The sequence below is a fragment of the Bos javanicus genome, chromosome 13, assembly GCF_032452875.1.
Source record: "Bos javanicus breed banteng chromosome 13, ARS-OSU_banteng_1.0, whole genome shotgun sequence".
Classification (NCBI taxonomy): Eukaryota; Metazoa; Chordata; class Mammalia; order Artiodactyla; family Bovidae; genus Bos; species Bos javanicus.
Window position 1 is genome coordinate 64,926,796 of NC_083880.1, and position 20,477 is coordinate 64,947,272.

The 20,477-nt window shown below is 41.8% G+C and overlaps 1 protein-coding gene across 4 annotated transcripts in view; it reads left to right on the forward strand.

Annotated features, from left to right (window-relative positions):
* PHF20 (PHD finger protein 20) overlaps window positions 1-20,477 on the forward strand; it is a 127,760-nt gene that overhangs the window by 1,415 nt on the left and 105,868 nt on the right. For 2 of the 4 annotated variants that reach the window (XM_061437442.1, XM_061437439.1), the window contains exon 2: window positions 18,748-18,862. In XM_061437442.1, coding sequence (XP_061293426.1) covers window positions 18,780-18,862 — 83 coding nt within the window. In that variant the 5' untranslated portion in view covers window positions 18,748-18,779. The other 2 variants (XM_061437440.1, XM_061437441.1) reach the window with 2 other exon arrangements.

The window sequence follows — 20,477 nt, forward strand, 5'->3', positions numbered from 1 at the left end:
CTCTGGTGAATAAATATCTTTGTTCAGCATGGCACTTTCTATGCTTCTGTGGCCTTTTCTCTGTACTCACTTCCTATAGTCTTACCTCCTGAAGTCCCCTCCCCCTGGGGGAGGATCTCCCCGCCCATCCCAAAGGGGTGCCTGTATGTTGTCTTTCATGTGTCTACTTTATCTTTCATGTTTCTGCTAACAGGAACTCTTTCTCTTGGCTTGCTCTATCCCCGGGCATTTTTCTGATTCCTTTCTTCCTTTGCACGCTGCTCTGCTTACTGGTGGCTGTAAAGATAGTCCCATTTCTTCCTCTTACTCTGGAAGTAGCCTCAAGTCCAGGGCTGCCTGACTCCCCAGCGCTGGATTTAAACTGAAAACGAATCCCCCCTTGTATTTCTTTGGTTATTCACAGGTCTCTTAATCCTGATGGTCTGCTGCTTATAAGATTCTGGTTAGAAGGATACTGCTTTTTCCTTTGCTTTATTTCCCTTCATTGGAAGACAAAACAAAACAAAAAAACGCTCCAGAGATTCTTAGTCTTGCTTCCAGCTCCTAAAGCTTCCTCATTGGCTCTTTTCCTTCCTTTTATCAAGAAAAGACGTCTTTTGGAGGAATCTCTTGGTCACTCTTTTTGTTCCTGGAGTAGAGGTGGGAGATGGATCTTTATCTCTCCTTGTGATCCTCTTACTTATCTGCCAAACCTTGCCCCCGACCCCCACCTTAAAATCTGCAAATGTCCTCTCCTAAGAGCCTCTCAGTAGGCTCTTTCTTTTGTATTTCCCTCTGTCTTTCCAGATCTTACTCAGGGCTTCTCAACCGGAACCTGAACCAGATTAATTTCTCCACAGCTGGAATCTCAAGTGCTTATGGGATAATGACACCTCTGACCTTTCTCCTTTTGGGGAAGTACTTAAGTGTGCAGCTGTATGAGGCCTCAGGGCGGGAGAGAGTATGAGCCTGAGAAGCAACCCTGGCAGGACAAGGCAGAAAAATACTGCATTTTCAGGACCACGTCCTTCTGAATCTCATTTGAAGATTGGATGTTTGCCAAGCACCTGCTTCTCAGTGATGCTGGGGGATTTAATGATACTCCCAGGAACCTGTAGGAATTAATGGGGCTTGTGGTGAAGTGTGCTGAACTTCGTGTTGGAACTTGAATAAAATGAATAATTTTATTGTATTTTCAGAAGAACTAAGCTTTTTTATATTTCATGTGCATGAAAACCCTGGAGCTGTGTTATTTCAGGAAGTGAAATAGATCCCACATTTATATCATATGATCATTAGTAAGTACCAGATTCACTGAAAAACACTATAGGTCTATATCTGAGCAGTACCTAATAAAATATGATGTACAGAAAGTGAAGAGGTACTTTGTATCTTATTTGCCTGATTGGTACCCTATCTATGTACTGCTATATGTAGTTCACCCTTAAGGTATTCTACACCAGTGCTTCTCAAACTTGAATGTGCAAATAAATCACCTAGGGTGGGGAGTGTTTTGCTAAAATGTTGATTCTAATCCATTGGGTTTAGAGTGGGGCCCATGTATCTGCTTTTCTAATTCCCCAGTGATGTTGATATTATTTTTCTGGAGAATTATTTTTCTTTCTTTATCTAGATGTGTATCCCTTAAAGTTTGTACAAGGCCACAGTCCTCTTTGGAGGACTACTGTTTATATTCAGTTATAGTTGTTCTAGCATTTAGCTTTTGAAATCATGGCTAGAACTTCTCCAGGAGTTTGATTCCTATTTATTTTGTCAGATTTAAATGCTTAACTATTTCTTGCTTAAAGGTGAACATAACTTTTTTGGGGGGGGTGGGGTGGGGGGTTTGGCATGCAGCATAGCTTGTGGGAACTTAGTTCCCAGACCAGGGATTGAACCCAGGCCCTTGACAGTGAGGGCACTGAGTCCTCCACTCCTGGACCTCCAGAGAAGAAGCCCTTGATCATAACTCTTGACATAAAATCATTCTAGTAAATACTGCATAGCCCATATAGTGACCAGCCAGCTTGTCTCTGGTTCCTCATCTGTCATCCTACCATGGGTAATGAGTCTGAGATAACCCAAGTCAGCAGGGTCGCAGGTGTTGGAATTACCAATCAGTCCTTCTGGGTTTTCTGGGTTCCAGAGATGGGCCTGGGAGAGGCAGGTGCCTGCACTTTGATTTGGGTATCTGTGGGAGCTTCACCAAGGTGAATGTGCTGGGAATATGGCCTTATTCTTTGATGAGAATCATGACCTTACGATGCTCTCTCTCCTTTTGTATCCACATCTGTCTCTTAAGTCTTAGTGGGCTTTTCCTTTCAGATCATCTGTACCTATTTCCCTGGCTATCACTTGTTGTGGCCTTTCCCTGCTATAATCCTATTCTGGGCCCTAATCAGGACAAACCTGAATTTTTGTCCTCTCCACACCTCCCCCCACCCCCCTATCCCTCACATGAGTGTTAGATAGATCCTCTTCAGTAACAAATTTGATCTTGATTTGGCTCTAGTCCCAGCACTTCCACTCACTGTGAGACCTCAGGCAAGTCACTTAGTGCTACTGGACCTCATTCTCCCCATTTGTAAAACAGGCTGATTATCTCAAGGTCTACTGTGCTCTGAGCCTTTGTCCATACCTTGCTTAGAAACCCAGTGCCTGTGGGCGCTTGTTATAGCAGATCTGATTTCCTTCACATGCTCTGTTGGGCTTGCTGCCAATCATTTCCGTGTCCGAGTCACTTCTGCCACTAGCTCTCTAGCCAAGGCAGCTAGCTTGTCCTCAAACCCAACTTCAGCATTCTTCTGCCTCAGTGTCTCTGCCATTTCCATGCTTTAGTTCATTCGAAACTAAGCTTCCCAAAGAAGTCTTCTTGGGAAGACTTCTCTATTCAGTGTTAGCTACTAACCTGAATCACAAAGAGGGAGTCTGTAGTTTACACACAACTTTATTTATAGGTTCTCTTATCTGATGTGTATTTTAAAAATGTCTTCCCCTCCTCCTCACCCCAGCTTTCATTTTTGCTTTGAATTAGCAGAGTCGATAGAATGAAATTTAAAAATGAAGCAGGTAGTTAGCCCTAGGCTGGAGTTTGGGGAAAATAAATGTCATGCTTTTAGCTCTCTTCAGGTCTCCCAGATTGGGGGGCAGAGGTGTATATAACCTCCTAATGCCCCTTCTTCATCTTTCTAGGAAATGATGAGTGGAGGGGGAGTTGTTTCTTGATGAGTTTTTTTTTTTTTTTAATAAATTTTCTTTAAACCAAAATGTGTACTTAGTCAGACCTTCCTTGGTTAGGTCGTAAGCTTGGAGAAAGTCTTGTTTCTCTCTTACTCATCTCAGCAACTGCCTTTTACAGGTTGTTGATTAACCTTGGGGTAACCTGTTGAAAATTGAAACCTTGATTTGTAATGATGCTGTAACAGCTTTGCTGGATCTCATGTTAGGTGTCCAGCTGTCCTTTGTTTTCTTTGGCCAAATAATGGAAGAGATGAGCTTGTAGAAATCATGTAAAATTTTAGGAGCTGAGTATGAGTCACCAAACATAAAATAGGGCAGTTTTATCAATATGAGAGGGGAGGTGGTGCCTGAATCAGTGGACTTAGGGGAAGGAGGAAGAAGAGGGGCCTGGGGAAGGGTTTTAAAGTGGGGCTTCCCTGGTGGTTCAGACAGTAAAGAATATGCCTGCAATTCAGGAGACCCAGCCGGGTTCAATCCCTGGGTTGGGAGGATCCTCTGGAGAAGGGAATGGCTACCCACTCCAGTACTCTTGCCTGGAGAATTCCATGGACAGAGGAGCCTGGCTGGCTACAGTCCATGGGGTTGCAAAGGGTTGGACTCGACTGAGCAGCTAACACTAAGATATTTGATAAGAGCTTATCCCTTGTCAGGAACATAATTCTAGGATTTTAAAGACTGACTCCCAGACATCTTAGATGAGTCTTTGGTTCTCTTTGTCCTAGTAGAGACCTGATTTTCATGAGGTCTCTTATTTGTGTGGAAAAGGTGCGTGGCTAGGTGGATTGACATATCTACCTTGCTTCTACAGGTGCTGGGATTTCTAGATTATGGAACCCTTGCCTGGAAATGTGGGCATTTTAGTTAGTTTTTGGAGCACTCTGTTAGATCTTATTGAACATTTACAATTTATCTATTATTCTCACCTAGTAGACAAGAAAAGTGAGATTAAGTACTTTATTTGTCCAAGGTCATTTGGCTAATGACCCAGGTTGCTTTGCCTTCAAGTTTGGTGCTCATATGTCCTCCTCTCAACAGCTGCCTTACTTTTCTCCCTCAGGGTTTGAATAAGTCACATTGGTCACAGCATCAAACAGGTGGCAGCCTGAAACGCAGGCCTGAGGCACTGCTGAGAGAAGATGTGGCTTCACCACCTCATCTCAGATTCCGTTCCTGACCGTGGAAACTTCCCTTAATTGTAGAAGCTAAACTCTCTCAGCTGAGGCTGCCTTTCTCCCCTTCTTGAGACTCTGGAGCATGGCTGGTTTGGGCTGCTTGACAGCCCCTTGGTCTCATGGAGTGGTGAATGCTGTCCAGAGTGCTTTGATGGGTAGGAAGTCGGTCGTGCTCTGCCCTGTATGAAATTTATGCATCATGCAATTCAGAAAGGCATGATAATTAAAGATGCCACCTTTCATGTCCAGGCTGCATGGTATGTGGTGGCGAAGAACCAGAATTTGGAGGCATCTGCCACGCTCTTGGAACTCCATGTCATGTGGGCGTGGGGCTCAAACCTCTTGGGACTTTCCCTGTGGCGTAGACATTGGAGACAGACTTCCAGCATGGCAAGTTACTAACCTATCTGGACCTGTTTTCTCTCTCAAGTATTGTACTAGCCTCACATCTATCATTAGAAATATTGGTAAATGCTGCCCTTTCTCTTCATTTCCTAATCTGTAAAATGGGAATAAGAAAATCTAATTTATAAGGTTATTAAAACTTGGTGAGCTGTGAAGAGTTGAGTATATGTTACCATTAATTTGTTTTATTCCTTTTATAAAATGTTTGTAAAATCCTCTCATTGATTTTGTTTCTTGATATTTCATCTGTAACTATGTTAGTACTCTCTGTAAGAGAGAACACTTAAAATTTGTTTATTTTCACACAAAGTAATTTAACAATCCCTTAATATCATTAGTGTTCAGGTTTCTCAAAGGCCTTTATAAAACATGCATATATTTTAAATTGAAATGTAGTTGATTTATAATATTGTATTAATTTCTACTGTACAGCAAAATGATTCATTTATACAAATATACATCCTTTTAAAAATATTCTTTTCCATTATGGTTTATCATAGGAGTATACTGAATATGTCATACTGAATATAGTTCTCTGTGCTATACTGTAGGACCTAGTTGTTCAAAGTCCTTAATATTTTGGCCATGGTATTTGCAGGATCTTAGTTCCCACCAGAGATCTAACCTGGGCCCCCAGGAATGGAAGTGCCAAGTCCTAACCACTGGACCACTGGAGAATTCCCTCAGAGCCCTTATTAAAAAAAAGTTTAGTTTTTAAAAATCGAAGTATAGTTGATTTGCAGTGTGCCAATCTTTATTGTACAGCAAAGTGACTTGTTTGTATACATGCGTTCTTTTTTTTTTTTTTAATATTCTTTTCCATTATGGTTCATCCCAGGAGATTGGATACCGTTCCCTGTGCTATATAGTAGGACTTTGCTGTTCATCCATCCTATGTGTAATAGTTTACATCTGCTAATTCCAAATTCCCAGTCCTGCCTTCCTCCACCTCCCACCCCCTTGGCAACCACAAGTCTGTTTTCTCTGTCTGTGAGTCTGTTTCTGTTTCGTAAATAAGTTCATTTGTGTCTTATATTGATGAGGACATGGCAGCCCACTCCGGTACTCTTCCCTGGAGAATCCTGTGGACAGAGGAGCCTGGTGGGCTACAGTCCATGGGGTTGCAAAGAGTTGGGCATGACTGAAGCGACTGAGCATGCATGCATGTGTCATATATCAGATTCCACATATAAATGATGTCATATAGTATTCGTCTTTTTCTTTCTAACTTCACTTAGTATGATAATGTCTAGTTGCATCCATCTTGCTGCACACTGCATTATTTCATTCTTTTTTTATGGCTGAATAGTATTCCATTGTAGATATGTACCACATCTGCTTTATTGCAAGGCCTTATTTTTAAATGCCGTATAAATACTGTGGGTTTTGGAGTAGGTCCTGCTTTTAAAATCCAAGCTCTTCCTCCTAGCCAGGTGACCAAGAGCAAGTTACTTGCTCTAAGTCTGTTTTCCCTTCTCTGAAAAATTGGATAATACTGTCAACTTTTCTGCACTGTTGGGAATAAAGTATTTTTTCATGGATTAGCATGTGATAAAAACTCAGTAAAAGTTAGCCATCTCCTGCTATTAATAACAAAGACCAAGAATATTGACTATTAAATAATTTTTATTTATCTTTAAAATCCCATGCACAATGAATTGGTTATAATTTAGGGAAATGTCTTTGGAGGTCCCATGGGTAATGACTCCATCTCCAAATTGTTTTACTTTGTAATATAGTGATACCTCAATTAAGGAATTCTGTAAAAACAGTTTAGTCAGGTATGTTTTAAAAAAGATTCCCTTCCTTAAAAAGAACCCACACAAACCCACTCCAGAGCTGCGTGACACCATTTATAGAGCCCTCCCAGCGACTGAAAACAGAGTACAGCTTTTCTTAGGCTCCAGGGGCGAAATTCTGGCCTGTCTTCAGGTGCCTGGTTCCCTGTGCTTTGCCTTACCGCCGTGGAGTAACACCAGTTCCTACACTCACCTGTGGAGAGCACTTTTCAAAGAGTCTCCATGGAATTGTCTCCTTGAATTCCTATATCCCTCAAGATGGGTGATACTGATCTCTTTCTTTTCTTTCCTCCTATTTTGTCAATGAGGAAACTAAGGTTATCTCATTAAAGAAGCATCTGACTGCCAAGTAACAGTGTTGCTTGTTAGACTCTGGGAGTGCCTATGAGGAGTTAAATGCCTGAGGAGAGATGGGCTCAGACACAGGCAGTTTCAGAGTAGAGTGCTGTGTTGTGATCCATGCAGCAGGCAAGGCTGCCATGGGTGAATAATGGGGTGGGCCCTGGCCCAGCAGCCCTTTGGGGAGGTGCTGATGGCTGAGCCCCATCTGAAGGACCTGGCAGAGAGGAAGCATCATTGCAGGGAGTCGGGGTGTGTGGGAGGCATGAGCAGTAATAACCTTGAGAGGTTGTCATGTGCCAGGCTCTGTGATAAGTAATTTTTGCTTTTTTTTGGCTGCATCATGTGGTCTGTGGAATCTTAGTTCCCTGACTAGGGATCAAATGTGTGCCCCCTGTCCTGGAAACAGAGTTTCTTAACCACTGGACCACCAGGGAAATCCCTGTGTTAAGTAATTTTTATCTTCACAGCACCTATAGGAAGATTTATAGGAAGATCCCCATTTAACAGATGAGTAGCCTGAGGCTCAGAGAGGAAATGACTTGTGAAAGGTTATCTGGAAAATGGTGGAGCTGGGGGGGGTCAAACCCAGGCAGTCTCTTTAGAATTCTGGCTCATAACCACCACGTGCCGTTGGCCCTCTGCTGAGTGTCTGCTCCACTTCTTTTAAGTTCCCATCTTTGACAGCCCCTGGTTTGACTTGGTCATAGTTGCTAACTCATTGGAGGCCTTGATGCTACACTGAGTAGTTTGAACTCTGTTCTGTAGGGGAACTACCGAGTTGTTTTTTTTTTTTTTTTGAGATGTAATTGAGATATAACCTGAAGTTTTAAACAGAGGTGTCTTATGATCAGATTTATACTTTAGAAATATTAGTGTAGTAGCAGCAGCAGCAGCAGCACTGATGAAGAGTAGCCAAGTTAGTTGACTAGTCAGATTACCTGGATTCATTCAATTCCTTGCCCCAGTACTTGGTAGCTTTGTCATTTGGGCAGCTTACTTTCTGAACCTTAGTTTTTTCAACTCTAAAATGACAATAATAATAATTCTCATCACAGAACTATGAGGTAGATACTAAATGAGATGATGTATATGTAAAGCACTTAGAATAGTGTCTATCATAAAGTAACCACTCAGAAGTCAGCTTATAAGACAGTATTGATTTGGATCCAGGGAGCATGTGGCTGGAGGTTTTGAGCTCCACTAAGAGTTGTTGCGTTTGTGTGTGCTAAGCTGCTTCAGTCGTGTGAGACTCTTTGTGACCCTATAGACTGTAACCTGCCAGGCTCCTCTGTGCATGGGATTTCCCAAGCAAGAATACTGGAATGGGTTGCCATGGCCTCCTCCAGGGGATCTTTCTGACCCAGGGATTGGAACTCACTTCTCTGCTTTGGCAGGCAAGTTCTGTACCACTAGTGCCACCTGGGAAGCCGGAGAGTTGTCGCCTGAACTGGGCAGCTACTAGATAGTGGGAGAAACCTAGAAGTAGGTGTGACAAAATGGTGACTGAGAGTGAGATGTGAAGGCAATGCCCATGTTCCTGGCTTGGCACATTGGCCAGTCTTGGGACCTCAAACTGTGATGGGGAGAAAAGAAGGAACTTGTGAGGGTAAGATGATTAGCTCAGTGAGGTTGAGTAATGTGCCAAAGGTCAGTCATTCAGCAAATATATTCTGGAGTTAAGCCTGGGCTCCTTTCCACTGTTTCTGGGAAGAGCCCCTCATTTAACCAGTTCATTCTCAGTAATTCAGAAGATGTAAGCTCAACCTGTGTTTGTTGTCTGTCTGAATTTTAATTGTGGTAGAAAAAGACTTGACTTCTAGAGAAAGCATTTCAAGTATCTGGGAAGAGGGTAAGGGAATTTTTTTTAGCTTACTTCTTTTCTTTCTTCCTCCTTCCTTTCCTCCCTTCTTCCCTTGTTTCCTTCTCTACCCTCTCAAGTAAAAGAGGCTAATCCAATTCTTCAGTGTGATTTGGGCAAGCCTGAGGGAGTGGTAATGATTGGCTTTAGACTCTGTGTCATTGAGAAATTAGTGTTGGAGGGGCCTTTGCCCCTACTTGAAACAACTTGTCAGTTCTCTAGGACTATGGATGTGCTCTTTAAAAAAAAAATTTTTTTTTTAACTTATTTTTGACTGTGCTGGGTCTTCGTTGCTGCTCCTGGGCCTTCTTTAGTTGCAGCAGTGGGGCTACTCTCTAGTTCTGGTACGTGCACTTCTGGTTGCAGTGGCTTCTCTTGTTGTGGAGCCTAGGCTCTAGACCTTGAGGGCAGTAGCTGTGATACAAGGGCTTAGTTGCATGTGGTATCTTAATTCCCAGACCAGGGATCGAATCCGTGTCCCCTGCATTGGCAGGTGGATTCTTAACCCCTGGACTGCCAGGGAAATCCCTAGATGTGCTCTTTTATGTTCGTTATATTGAATACTATTTGTTAATGTTGCATAATAACAGTGACCGTAATCCTTTGTGTTTGATATCCTTTTTGCTAGTGCTACTACTATCACACAGCCATTTTATCACCAATATTGAATATTTGGTGTGTACTGTCCTGAGCACTTGACAACCATTAGCTCGCTTAGCCTCACAACCCCAGGAGGTAGGGGTTATTAGTCCCCTTTTATAGCAGGGCAAACAGGGAGGCTCAGTGATTTTTCTCGTCTTCACTTAGCAGGCAATGAGTGGAGCCAGGATTGGTCAGAATCTGAGTCTGAAACCTGACTGCTCCCATCCGTAAGCACTGCCTGGCCTTTCTCCCAGACAGAACTTCAGAAGAGCCCCCTTGGAAGCTTCCTCCTGAGAGTTGTAGTTGTCCCTGGACCTGCTGATACTGTGTGTGCTCTCCTGGGACTGTAGTCAGGGCTGAGGGTTGCAGCCAGCGTTTCCACCTCCTAGGCTCAGGGCGGTGGGGGATTGGAGGGAAGCTCATTCCTGCTGAGACATCTTGCCTCTAGGACTTCCCCTCTGCCTAGAACTCTTTTCCCCTAGATCTGCACATAGTTCTCTCCTTGTCATTTAGATCTCTGCTCAGACCTCAGCTCCTCAGAGTTCTAACAGCCTTATCTAAAGGATCCTGGCACGTCAGCTAGCTCACGTTGTTTCATTGGGTTTTCCACTGCAGAACTTACCCTCCCAGAAATGATCTTATTTGCATATGTGTTACCCTGTTTCTGCCTTCCCTGCTGGAGAACTGGGCCGGGGGTGTCCCGTCCTCTTGCTGTCTATCTCGGGGCCCTGGCACAGAGCCGGCTCTCAGAAAATACTGAATGAAGGAGGCATAAAGATTTAAGCTGCTCTTGTGCTTGAAGTGTCCTTCAGTTTGAAAGGGGGTTACATTAAGTTTATTTTTTTCTTGTTTTGTTTTTTATATATTTGTAACCTTTTTATTTTGCACCAGAGGATAGCAGGTTAACGATGTCGTGATAGTTCCAGGTAGTTGGCGGTGGGGGGCGGGCAGGAATGTCAGCCACACACATATATGTACCCATTCTCCCTCAAACCCCTCTCCCACCAGGCTGCCACAGAACATGAGCCGAGCTCCCTGTGCTGTACAGTAGGGCCTTGTTGTTTATCCATTTTAAATACAGCAGTGGGTATATGTTGATCCCAAACTCCCCAACTATCCCTTCCCCCCATCCCTCACCCCAGCAGCCATAAGTTCTTTCTCTAAGCCTGTGAATCTGTCTCTGTTTTATAAAGAAGTTCATTTGTATCATTTATGTTTAGATCCCACATATAAGGGATGTCACAGGATAGCTCTCCCTCTTTGTCTGACTTAGTATGACAGTCTGTAGGTCCGCCCGTGTTGCTGCAAATGGCGTTATTTCTTCTTTTTTTTAATGGCTGAATAATATTATATGTTATTATAATATCACATCTTCTTATCCATTCCTCTGTCGATGGACATTTAGGTTGCTTCCATGTCCTGGCTATTGTGAACAGTGCCCCACTGAACACTGGGGTGCATGTGTCTTCAGACCATGCTTTTCTCTGGATGCGTGCCCAAGAGTGGGATTGCAGGGTCATATGGTAGGTCTGTTTTTAATTTTTTAAGGAATCTCCATACTGTTCTCCCTAGTGGCTGAACCAGTTTACATTCCCACAAACAGTGTAGGAGGATTCCTTTCTCTCCACACCCTCTCCAACATTTACTGTTTGTGGATTTTTTGATGATAGCCATTTCGGCTGGTGTGAGGTGTACATTAACTTTAAAAGGAACCATCATTCTTTAATGGAGATTGAATTGCAAGCCTAGTGTAAGCACTGTTAGGTTATTGTAAAGCCCATTCTGTAGTTTCTGGAGGTTGCCAGTCTTTTCAGAGTTTATTTTCTCTTAACCCTGATGAGAGCCAACTCGTTGAAAGGTCTTGTTCCCTGCCCACCTATCACAAATTCATTGTTATTTTAAGTCCTTAGTCTCTTCTCTCCAGCACATTAGGGTTGCTGAGGGCAGGGCCTCCAGTTACCATGGCTACAGTACTCTTAAACCTCTCCCAAAATAAAATCCAGAGTCCATGTCAGTACATTAACTATAAATATATTATGAATTCAGAAAATTCTGCTGTTGTTTTTTGAACACCTACTTTCTGCTAGACATACAGGGGCTTTGCAGATCTTTTTTATTTTTCCTCCACACCGCATGACATACAGGAGCTTAATTCCCTGACCAGGGATCTAACACATTTCCCCTGCTGTGGAAGAGGAGAGTCTTAACCACTGGGCCACCAGGGAAGTCCCAAGATACACATTCTTTCTTTTTTAAAAAATAATTAAATTAATTAATTAATTAACTAGTCTTAGGCTGTGCTGGGTCTTCATTGCTGCAACTCTAGTTGTGAGCTGGGGCTAGTGTCTGGTTGCAGGGTGCAGGTTTCTCATTACGATGGCTTCTCTTGTTGCAGAGCATGAGCTCCAGGATGCGTGGGGGTCAGTGGGTGCCATTCCAGGACTCCAGAGCACAGGCTCAGTACTTGTGCACAGGGTAGGTTGCTCTTAGGCATGTAGGATCTTCCTGGACCAGGAATCAAACTCATGTTTCCTGCATTGGCAGGCGGATTCTTTACCACTGAGCCATCAGGGAAGCCCAAGAAGTACATTCTTCAGTTCAGTTCAGTGGCTCAGGCATGTCCGACTCATGGACTGCAGCACGCCAGGCTTCCCTGTCCATCACCAACTCCCGGAGCCTGCTCAAACTCACGACCATCGAGTCGGTGATGCCACCCAACAATCTCATCTTCTGTCATTCCCTTTACCTCCCGCCTTCAATCTTTCCCAACATCAGGGTCTTTTCCAGTGAATCTTCTTCACATCAGGTGCCCAAAGTATTGGAGGTTCAGCTTCAGCCTCAGTCCTTCTAATGAATATTCAGGACTGATTTCCTTTAGGATGGACTGGTTTGATCTTGCAATTCAAGGGACTCTCAAGAGTCTCCTCCAACATCACAGTTCAAAAGCATCAATTCTTCAGCACTCAGCTTTCTTTATGGTCCAACTCTCACATCCATACATGACTCCTGGAAAACCATAGCTTTGACTAGACGGACCTTTGTTGGCAAACTAATGTCTCTGCTTTTTAATATGATTTCTAGCTTTATCATAGCTTTTCTTCCAAGGAGCGAGCGTCTTTTAATTTCATGGCTGCCATCACCACCTGCACTGATTTTGGAGTCCAAGAAAATGAAGTCTCACTCTTTCCATTGTTTCCCCATCTATTTCCCATGAAGTGATGGGACCAGATGCCATGAGCTTAGTTTTCTGAATGTTGAGCTTTAAGCCAACTTTTTCACTCTCCTCTTTCACTTTCATCAAGAGGCTTTTTAGTTCCTCTTCACTTTCTGCCATAAGGGTGTCATCTGCATATCTGAGGTTATTGATATTTCTCCCGGCAATCTTGATTCTAGCTTGTGCTTCATCCAGCCTGGCATTTTGCATGATGTACTCTGCATATAAGTTAAACAGGTAATGGTATACAGCCTTGAGGTACTCCTTTCCCAATTTGGAACCAGTCTGTTTTTCCATATCCAGTTCTAACTGTTGTTTCTTGACTTGCATACAGATTTCTCAGGAGGCTGGTAAAGTGGTCTGGTGTTCCCAACTCTTGAATTTTCCACAGTTTGTTGTGATCTACAGGGTCAAAGTCTTTGCTGTAGTCAGGAAAGCAGAGGTAGATATTTTTCTGGAACTCTCTTGCTTTTTCTGTTTTCCAACGGATGTTGGCAATTTGATGTTTCCTCTGCCTTTTCTATAAATCTAGCATGAACATCTGGAAGTTCTCGGTTCACGTACTGTTGAAGCCTAGCTTGGAGAATTTTGAGCATTACTTTGCTAGTGTGTGAGATGAGTGCAATTGTGGGGTAGTTTGAACATTCTTCGGCATTGCCCTTCTTTGGGATTGGAATGAAAACTGACCTTTTCCAGTCCTGTGGCCACTGCTGAGTTTTCCAAATTTGCTGGCATATTGATTATAGCACTTCTACAGCATCATCTTTTAGGATTTGAAATAGCTCAACTAGAATTCCATCACCTCCACTAGCTTTGTTCGTAGTGATGCTTCCTAAGGCCCACCTGACTTCAGACTCCAGAATGTCTGGCTCTAGGTGAGTGATCACACCATTGTGGTTATCTGGGTCATTAAGGTCTTTTTTGTATAGTTCTTCTGTGTATTCTTGCCACCTCTTCTTAATATCTTCTGCTTCTGTTAGGTCCATACCGTTTCTGTCCTTTATTGTGACCATGTTTGCATGAAATGTTCCGTTGATATCTCTAATCTTCTTAAAGAGATCTCTAGTCTTTCCCATTCTATTGTTTTCCCCTATTTCTTTGCATTGATCACTCAGGAAGGCTTTCTTATCTCTTCTTGCTATACTTTGGAACTCTGGATTCAGAAGGTTATATCTTTCCTTTTCTCCTTTGCCTTTCGCTTCTCTTTTCTCAGCTATTTGTAAGGCCTCCTCGGACAACCATTTTGCCTTTTTGCACTTCTTTTTCTTGGGGATGGTTTTGATCACTGCCTCCTGTACAATGTCACGAACCTCTGTCCATAGTTCTTCAGGCACTTTATCAGATCTAATCCCTTGAATCTATTTGTCACTTCCACTGTATAATCATAAGGGATTTGATTTAGGTCATACCTGAATGGTCTTGTGGTTTTCCCTACTTTCTTCAATTTAATTCTGAATTTTCCAAAAAGAAGTTCATGATATGAGCCACAATCAGCTCCTGGTTTTGTTTTTGCTGACTGTGTAGTTTCTCTATCTTTGACTGCAAAAAATATAATCTATTTGCTTTTACTATTGCCCATCTGGTAATGTCCGTGTGTAGAGTCATCTCTTGTGTTGTTGGAAGAGGGTGTTTGTTATGACCTGTGCGTTCATCTTGGCAAAACTCTGTTAGCCCTTGCCTGCTTCATTTTGTACTTCAAGGTCAAATTTTGCCTGTTACTCCAGGTATCTTTTGACTTCCTACTTTTGCATTCCAATCCCCTATGATGAAAATGATGTCTTTTTTTGGTGTTAGTTGTAGAAGGTCTTGTAGGTCTTCATAGAACTGTTCAGCTTCTTTGGCATTAGTAGTTGGGGCATAGATTTGGATTACTGTGATATTGAATGGGATCGTTCTGTCATTTTTGAGACTGCACCCAAATACTATATTTCAGACTCTTGTTGACTTTGAGGGCCACTCCATTTCTTCTAAGGGATTCTTACCTACAGTAGTAGATATTCTTAAGGTTAGAAAATTCAAACAATAAAGTTAAAAAATGAGAAGTTAAATTTTTTTGCTCTATTCCTTTCATTAAGGGAACTACTGAACAGTTATTTTGTTCCTTCTTAGAGGGAAGAAACATGCATAGAGTATGCATATAATAGATATGCCTGTTTATATGCTTATTTGTATTAAAGGGGTCATACTGTATACCTGCCTCTACACCATGCTTTTTTTACTTGACAGTGTATCTTGCAGATGGCTTCATATCAGCATCTACAGCTTACCATTTTACCTTTTAATAGCTGTACCACATTCTGTTGTATAGATGGCCATAATTCATTTAAGTGGGCCTCTTTTGATGGTCATTTTAATTGCAGACATTTATTGTTCATCCTCACAGGTAATTTGGCAGACTTTGGGGGCTGTATCTGTAGGATGTCGCTGGCTATGGGTCTGTTGGGTTGCAGGTATTTGCATATTTGTAGATAGTGCCAAGTTGCCTCTAGATAAGATTTTCCAATTTATGCTTCACCAACGGAGTATAAGCATCATTTTTCCTCATCCCTGAAAGCACTGAGTATTTTATGTTGAAATTATTAGCCTGAAGAGTGAAAAGTTGTTACTTTGATCTGTATTTCCTTTAGTTTAGGATGATGTTATGTGGATAAGGATAATATAATCATATGCTTATTAGATCTTTGTATTATTCCTGCCCCCCTTCCCCACAAGCCTCTCGCTTCCCTACCTGGGAATCTGCCAGTTCTTGCATTTTGTTCATTTTTAAGTGAGTTGTTTGGCTCTTTTGTTCTTGGTTTATATGCATTCCTTGTTAATAAAGTAAGTTAGCCCTTTGGTCATATGTGTTGAAGTTATTTTCTCCAAGTTTGTTGTTTGTGAAAGTGCCATTTAAACTGTATTACACAGTATACATTTAAAGCTTTCATTATCATTGATACAGGGGCATTGACTGCAAATACTGTATTTAAGGAAATAAACTAGGCTCTCTTGTCTCCTGTGGAGCAGTGAGCACACTTTGTAGGGTAATTTGGTTTTTTATTTTATTTTTAATTAAAAAAATTTTTTTTGACTTTGCTGCATGGCAACTTAGTTCCCCCCAGGGATTGAACCCATGACCCCTAACCACTGGACCACCAGGGAATTCCCTGTAGGGAAATTTGAATGTAAAGGAGTAGTTTGAAGTCCTGCCAGGGTCTTTAAAATGGAACCATATATGAGTACAGATTGCATCAGATTTTTTTTCTCATAGTTTTCCTGGATGTCTTTATTGAACATATTTCCTCTTCCTATTTTGGAGCTAGAACTTTTTGGAAGAAAAAAATATAAGGCCCTGAAGAATGCATAAGTTAAAAGCTACAGAATCTTAGCCCTCTTGCAGCTTGAGAAAAATGTGTGTTTAAATGTAAGAAGTAAAAACTTATGTAATCTTCTTTATTCCTACTTCTGTCTTGAACTATTTTTTATTTTTTTTAGTAGATGTTGTCAAGTTAAATTGAGACTTTGAGATGGTCGTCCCTCCCTTTGCCCTTTGTTAGAGCTCCTTCATCGCTTCTCATGTTTGTGTTTGTCTTCCTGGGTGGACAGCAGCTGGGCTGAGTTGGATTTCTGAGGCCTGATTTCCAGCACAGTGCCTTTCTGACAGTGCTCACTAATGATTTGTTGAATAAATTAATGTGAAATTTAAAAACAAACTCTGCCATTCCAGAGGAGTGGAGGGATTTGGGCACAGGACATAAAAGTCAGATTAGTCCTTAGTCTTGTTCTGACTGATATCAGAGTGGAGCTTCAAATAAATGGGTCAGAGTTACAATGAAACCTGTTTCAGTTCATGATAAGGAAGACCTTCAACAATTCCGCCTCAAGAGGAATTGGTTTTCTTGAGCCATTAAGAATAATTTGCTCATTTTCATTCACTGCCTTGCTCCCACACTCCTGTATTTTAATGGAAGCGCCCCTTAGGGAAGCTGTGTGGTAAAAGAATTAATTCAGAAATCAAGCAGACCTGGGCTTTTGTTCTGGGGCTGGTCACTTAGCACCATAACCTTAGCCCAATTACTTTAAACCAAATTTCTTCTTATGTGATAATAGGATTATAAGTAGCTGCTAACTGTAGTCCTTATAGCATTCCTTAAATGGATTATCTCATTTAGTCTTCACACCCACTGCCTGGAGATGGGTACCTGGTATCACCATCCCCATTTTAGGGAGAGGAAACAAATTCTGAGGGGTTAAGTAATTCACCCAAATTCATTCTGATAATAAGGGGTGGGGTTGAGGATTAAAGGCCAAGAATTTAATCCTATTACATTTCTGCCATCTCTAAAAGGGAACTGTCTCCCTTCATGAAGTCTAATAAATACTAGCTGCTCTGGTGAGTTCTCAGCGCCACTCTTTCTTCTTGTGCCCCATCATCTTTTCATAGAATCTGAGAGGCAAAACTATCAATCTGAATATTACTTGGTATGCATGAAGTCAAAAATATAATTTGAGGTGCTTTTTCAGGCAAGTCAAAATGAAGACTTTTTACTTACGTTAGGTTTGATATCTCACTTTCCTGGAGAGTGAAGTATATAGCTAGTCAGACCTCTGACGTGCCCTTTCCTAGGGTCCATATCATCCAAATACTCTTGTTTGACATAGCTTTTCAGTTGAAACTGTCAACTGTTCTTAGTCTGATATTTGCTTTATGTGTTCCCCAATATCAGCCCTTTGGAATGAGTTGTTTAATATAATGGATAGCTCACTCTGTACATCTTTTTTTCCTCATGAGAAATTTCCAGTGTGAAAAATTGTAAATTTAGGAAGCTGTTTAAGAGGGAGAGATCACTTACAACCTGTTTTTTTTTTTTTCCAGTCTTTTTTTTTTTTTAATGCACATGAGTTTTACTGTGAGTTTAGAGGGATATAATTTTACATCCTGCTTTTTCATGTAATATATTGGAAGAAAATGTGATGGTATGTACACATGAGATATGAGGACCCACTTCTGTGATTACTCCTCGTTCATCTATTGCAAAGATTGCCCTTGTGATATGAGGCAGATATTGCCCTGACAGTGCTCTGGCATTGCTCGGGCAGTGTAGGCTGCTGGGATCCACAGTTCAGCGGGAGAGAATTTACTGGGGTTTGGCCTTGCTATATGGAGGTGGCCTGCTCAAGCGCCCCAAGGGCTCAGAGTGGCTACATCTCCAGCAAAACCACCACTAGCCCCTAAAGATCAATTTTACTCATATGGACGATGATCACCAATCCCAGTTTGTCAGAATTTACTCAAGAAGAAGCAGAAAATAAAATAGAACAAAGAATGAATAAATAGACATTTCTTGTCCAGCCTTCCAAAAGTAAAGGACCAGAAATCGGAGTTCAGCTTTTGTTTCCTTCCTTCTTTGTAGCACTTAAAATTCATAGCAGTTGCAGTTTGCAGTTAAGTCATTTGTTCTACTGGCTACATTTCCACCCCCCACCCCCAGTAGACTGGAGGCTTCAGGAGGCCAGGAATTGTGTCTTTTGGTCTTGAGGACTGTTTTTCTAGTCTCTCAGCAGATGTTTGTTATCATTTGTCTTCAGCAAATGATTAAATTTACTTCTGAGTGACTTTTTCTTTGGTGTTCTGAGGAGTCCCCCTCACAGGTGAATCCTTGGTAAGCAGTGTTGGGGGCTTCTCAGGTGGCGCTAGAGGAAAAGAACCTGCCTGCCAATGCAGAAGATGTAAGAGACACAGGTTCCATCCCTGGGTCAGGAAGATCCCCTGGAGGAGGGCACGGCAACCTACTCCAGTACTCTTGCCTGTATTATCCCGTGGACACAGGAGCCTGGGGGCTGCAGTCCGTGGGGTCGCCAAGAGTTGGACATGACTGGAGCAACTGAGCACTCCTTCCAGTTCCAGGGATACAAGATGCTGTGTGATAGAGGAGGAGGGCCCAGCGGAGGGCACACCTGGGCTAGGATGAGGGCAGGAGTAAGCAGGGTGCTGACGCGGTTTCCTGGAGCTTTGGGTTTTGAATAATGCCTGTTTGTCTTTTATGTGTAGTAAGTGATACTCTACTCTGGGCAGACTTTGCCTAAGTTTCATAAATATTTAATTGGCTTTTTCAGGAGAATAAAAGCAGCCCCGTTGATGACTGAAAATGACAAAGCATCCACCTAACAGACGAGGAATCAGCTTTGAAGTGGGAGCCCAGTTGGAAGCCCGGGACCGATTAAAAAACTGGTACTTTTACATTTTTCTGTTAATTAAATCCCTTCAGTAAAGGACATTTGTCAGCACTGGTAAAGAGGGGTAGCCTAGGCTTTTCTGTAGTGTGTTCCTGCTTCCTGACTCTTAAATCTAGAGCTGTGGTAATATCTTTCTCTTTGGTGCTGGGATCCCTGTGTTGAGGGAACTATCTAGTTATATGTGTTTCCCTTTTCTGCCTGTTCATTTGGAGGAGCTATGGGAAGAAGAAGCAGGAAGTGGCTATAGGGAAGGGAAGAGTTATTAGTGGCAACTTATTCTTGGCTGCCTGTCTGAAAGATCAGAGATGGAAGAATGAAGAAAAGGGGGGTAGATTGGAGCAGTTTGTGTGTTGCAAACAACCCCTCCTGTTTTCTGGGTGTGTTGTTGTATGGTTGAAACTTAGTCATCACATTGTAGGGATGATTAGGTTCAGAAACTGAGAGGTTGTAGTTCCAACTTTGTCATTGACTCGTGACTTCTGGTTGGTAATTAGCCACTCTGAGCATCAGCTTCATATGTAAATGTGGTATTAGTAATACCGACCTCAACAGAGTTTTTCTGAAAATCAAATAACAGGATGTGTGGGGAAAGGCCTTGTAAACTGTAAAGTGGTGGTGGTGGTTGAGGATTTCCTAGAGTTTAGTCTTTTGTTTATGCTTAAAGTGAAAGTGAGGATTTCAAAATTCACACTTTTCTGTGAGTTTTCATAAGGAAGACTGTAGTGCTTTTGAGTGTCAAAATAGACAGGCTGACCAGCGCCTGGTGTTTAGAAGAAGAAGATGGGAAGAGAAGCAGGGGAAATGGGGTAGAATATGTCTCTGCTGCCTTTTGGGGCTGGGAGATTTGATATAAGAATTAGACCCTTTGAACACCTGCTTGTTTCTGTAATTATTTCCCTTTTTTGGTTCCCCTCAGTAATTTTTAAGGCAGCTTAATCAAGAGAAAGAATTCTTTTTAGATTTGGAGAAAAAATTAAAATATTGAAAAAGTTCAAAAGTACAGCTAACCATAAGATAATCTGTGTACTTGTCACTCAGAATTACTGAATTTTAACACTTTTGTTTTATTTATATTTACAAAAATAAAGGACATGAAATGTTCCTGGTATAATGGTAGTATCTTTTATGCCCTTTCCAATTCAGTTCTGCTCCTGCCTTCCTTAGAGGCAGCCAGCATCCTGCAGTTAGTGCTGTCCTTCCCGTGTTTTATGTTTTTAGTGTATGTATCCATAACTAATACTAGTTAGCATCACTTTGGGTGTTTTTAAAAAATTCATGTAAGTGTTCTCATATTGTTTGTTTCTTTTCTGTATTTCATGTTTTTGTGATTGACCCGTATTGGTATAGGTATTTGTCCTCATTTCTGTATAGAGTTTTGTTTATTTAGTCTCCTACTGATGGACATTTAGATTCCAGTTCTTCACTTTATCCACAGTGCTACCCTGAACATTTCTATAATATCTCTTTGTACACATGTGCATGAATATTTCTTGGGTAATGGCTTTCAAACTTTTTTGACCATAATCTAGTATAAGAAATATTTTAAAGAAAGCCAGTGTAGTACTTGCCGTATACACAATATAAATTTAAAAGAAGCAAAACTTTTGTGA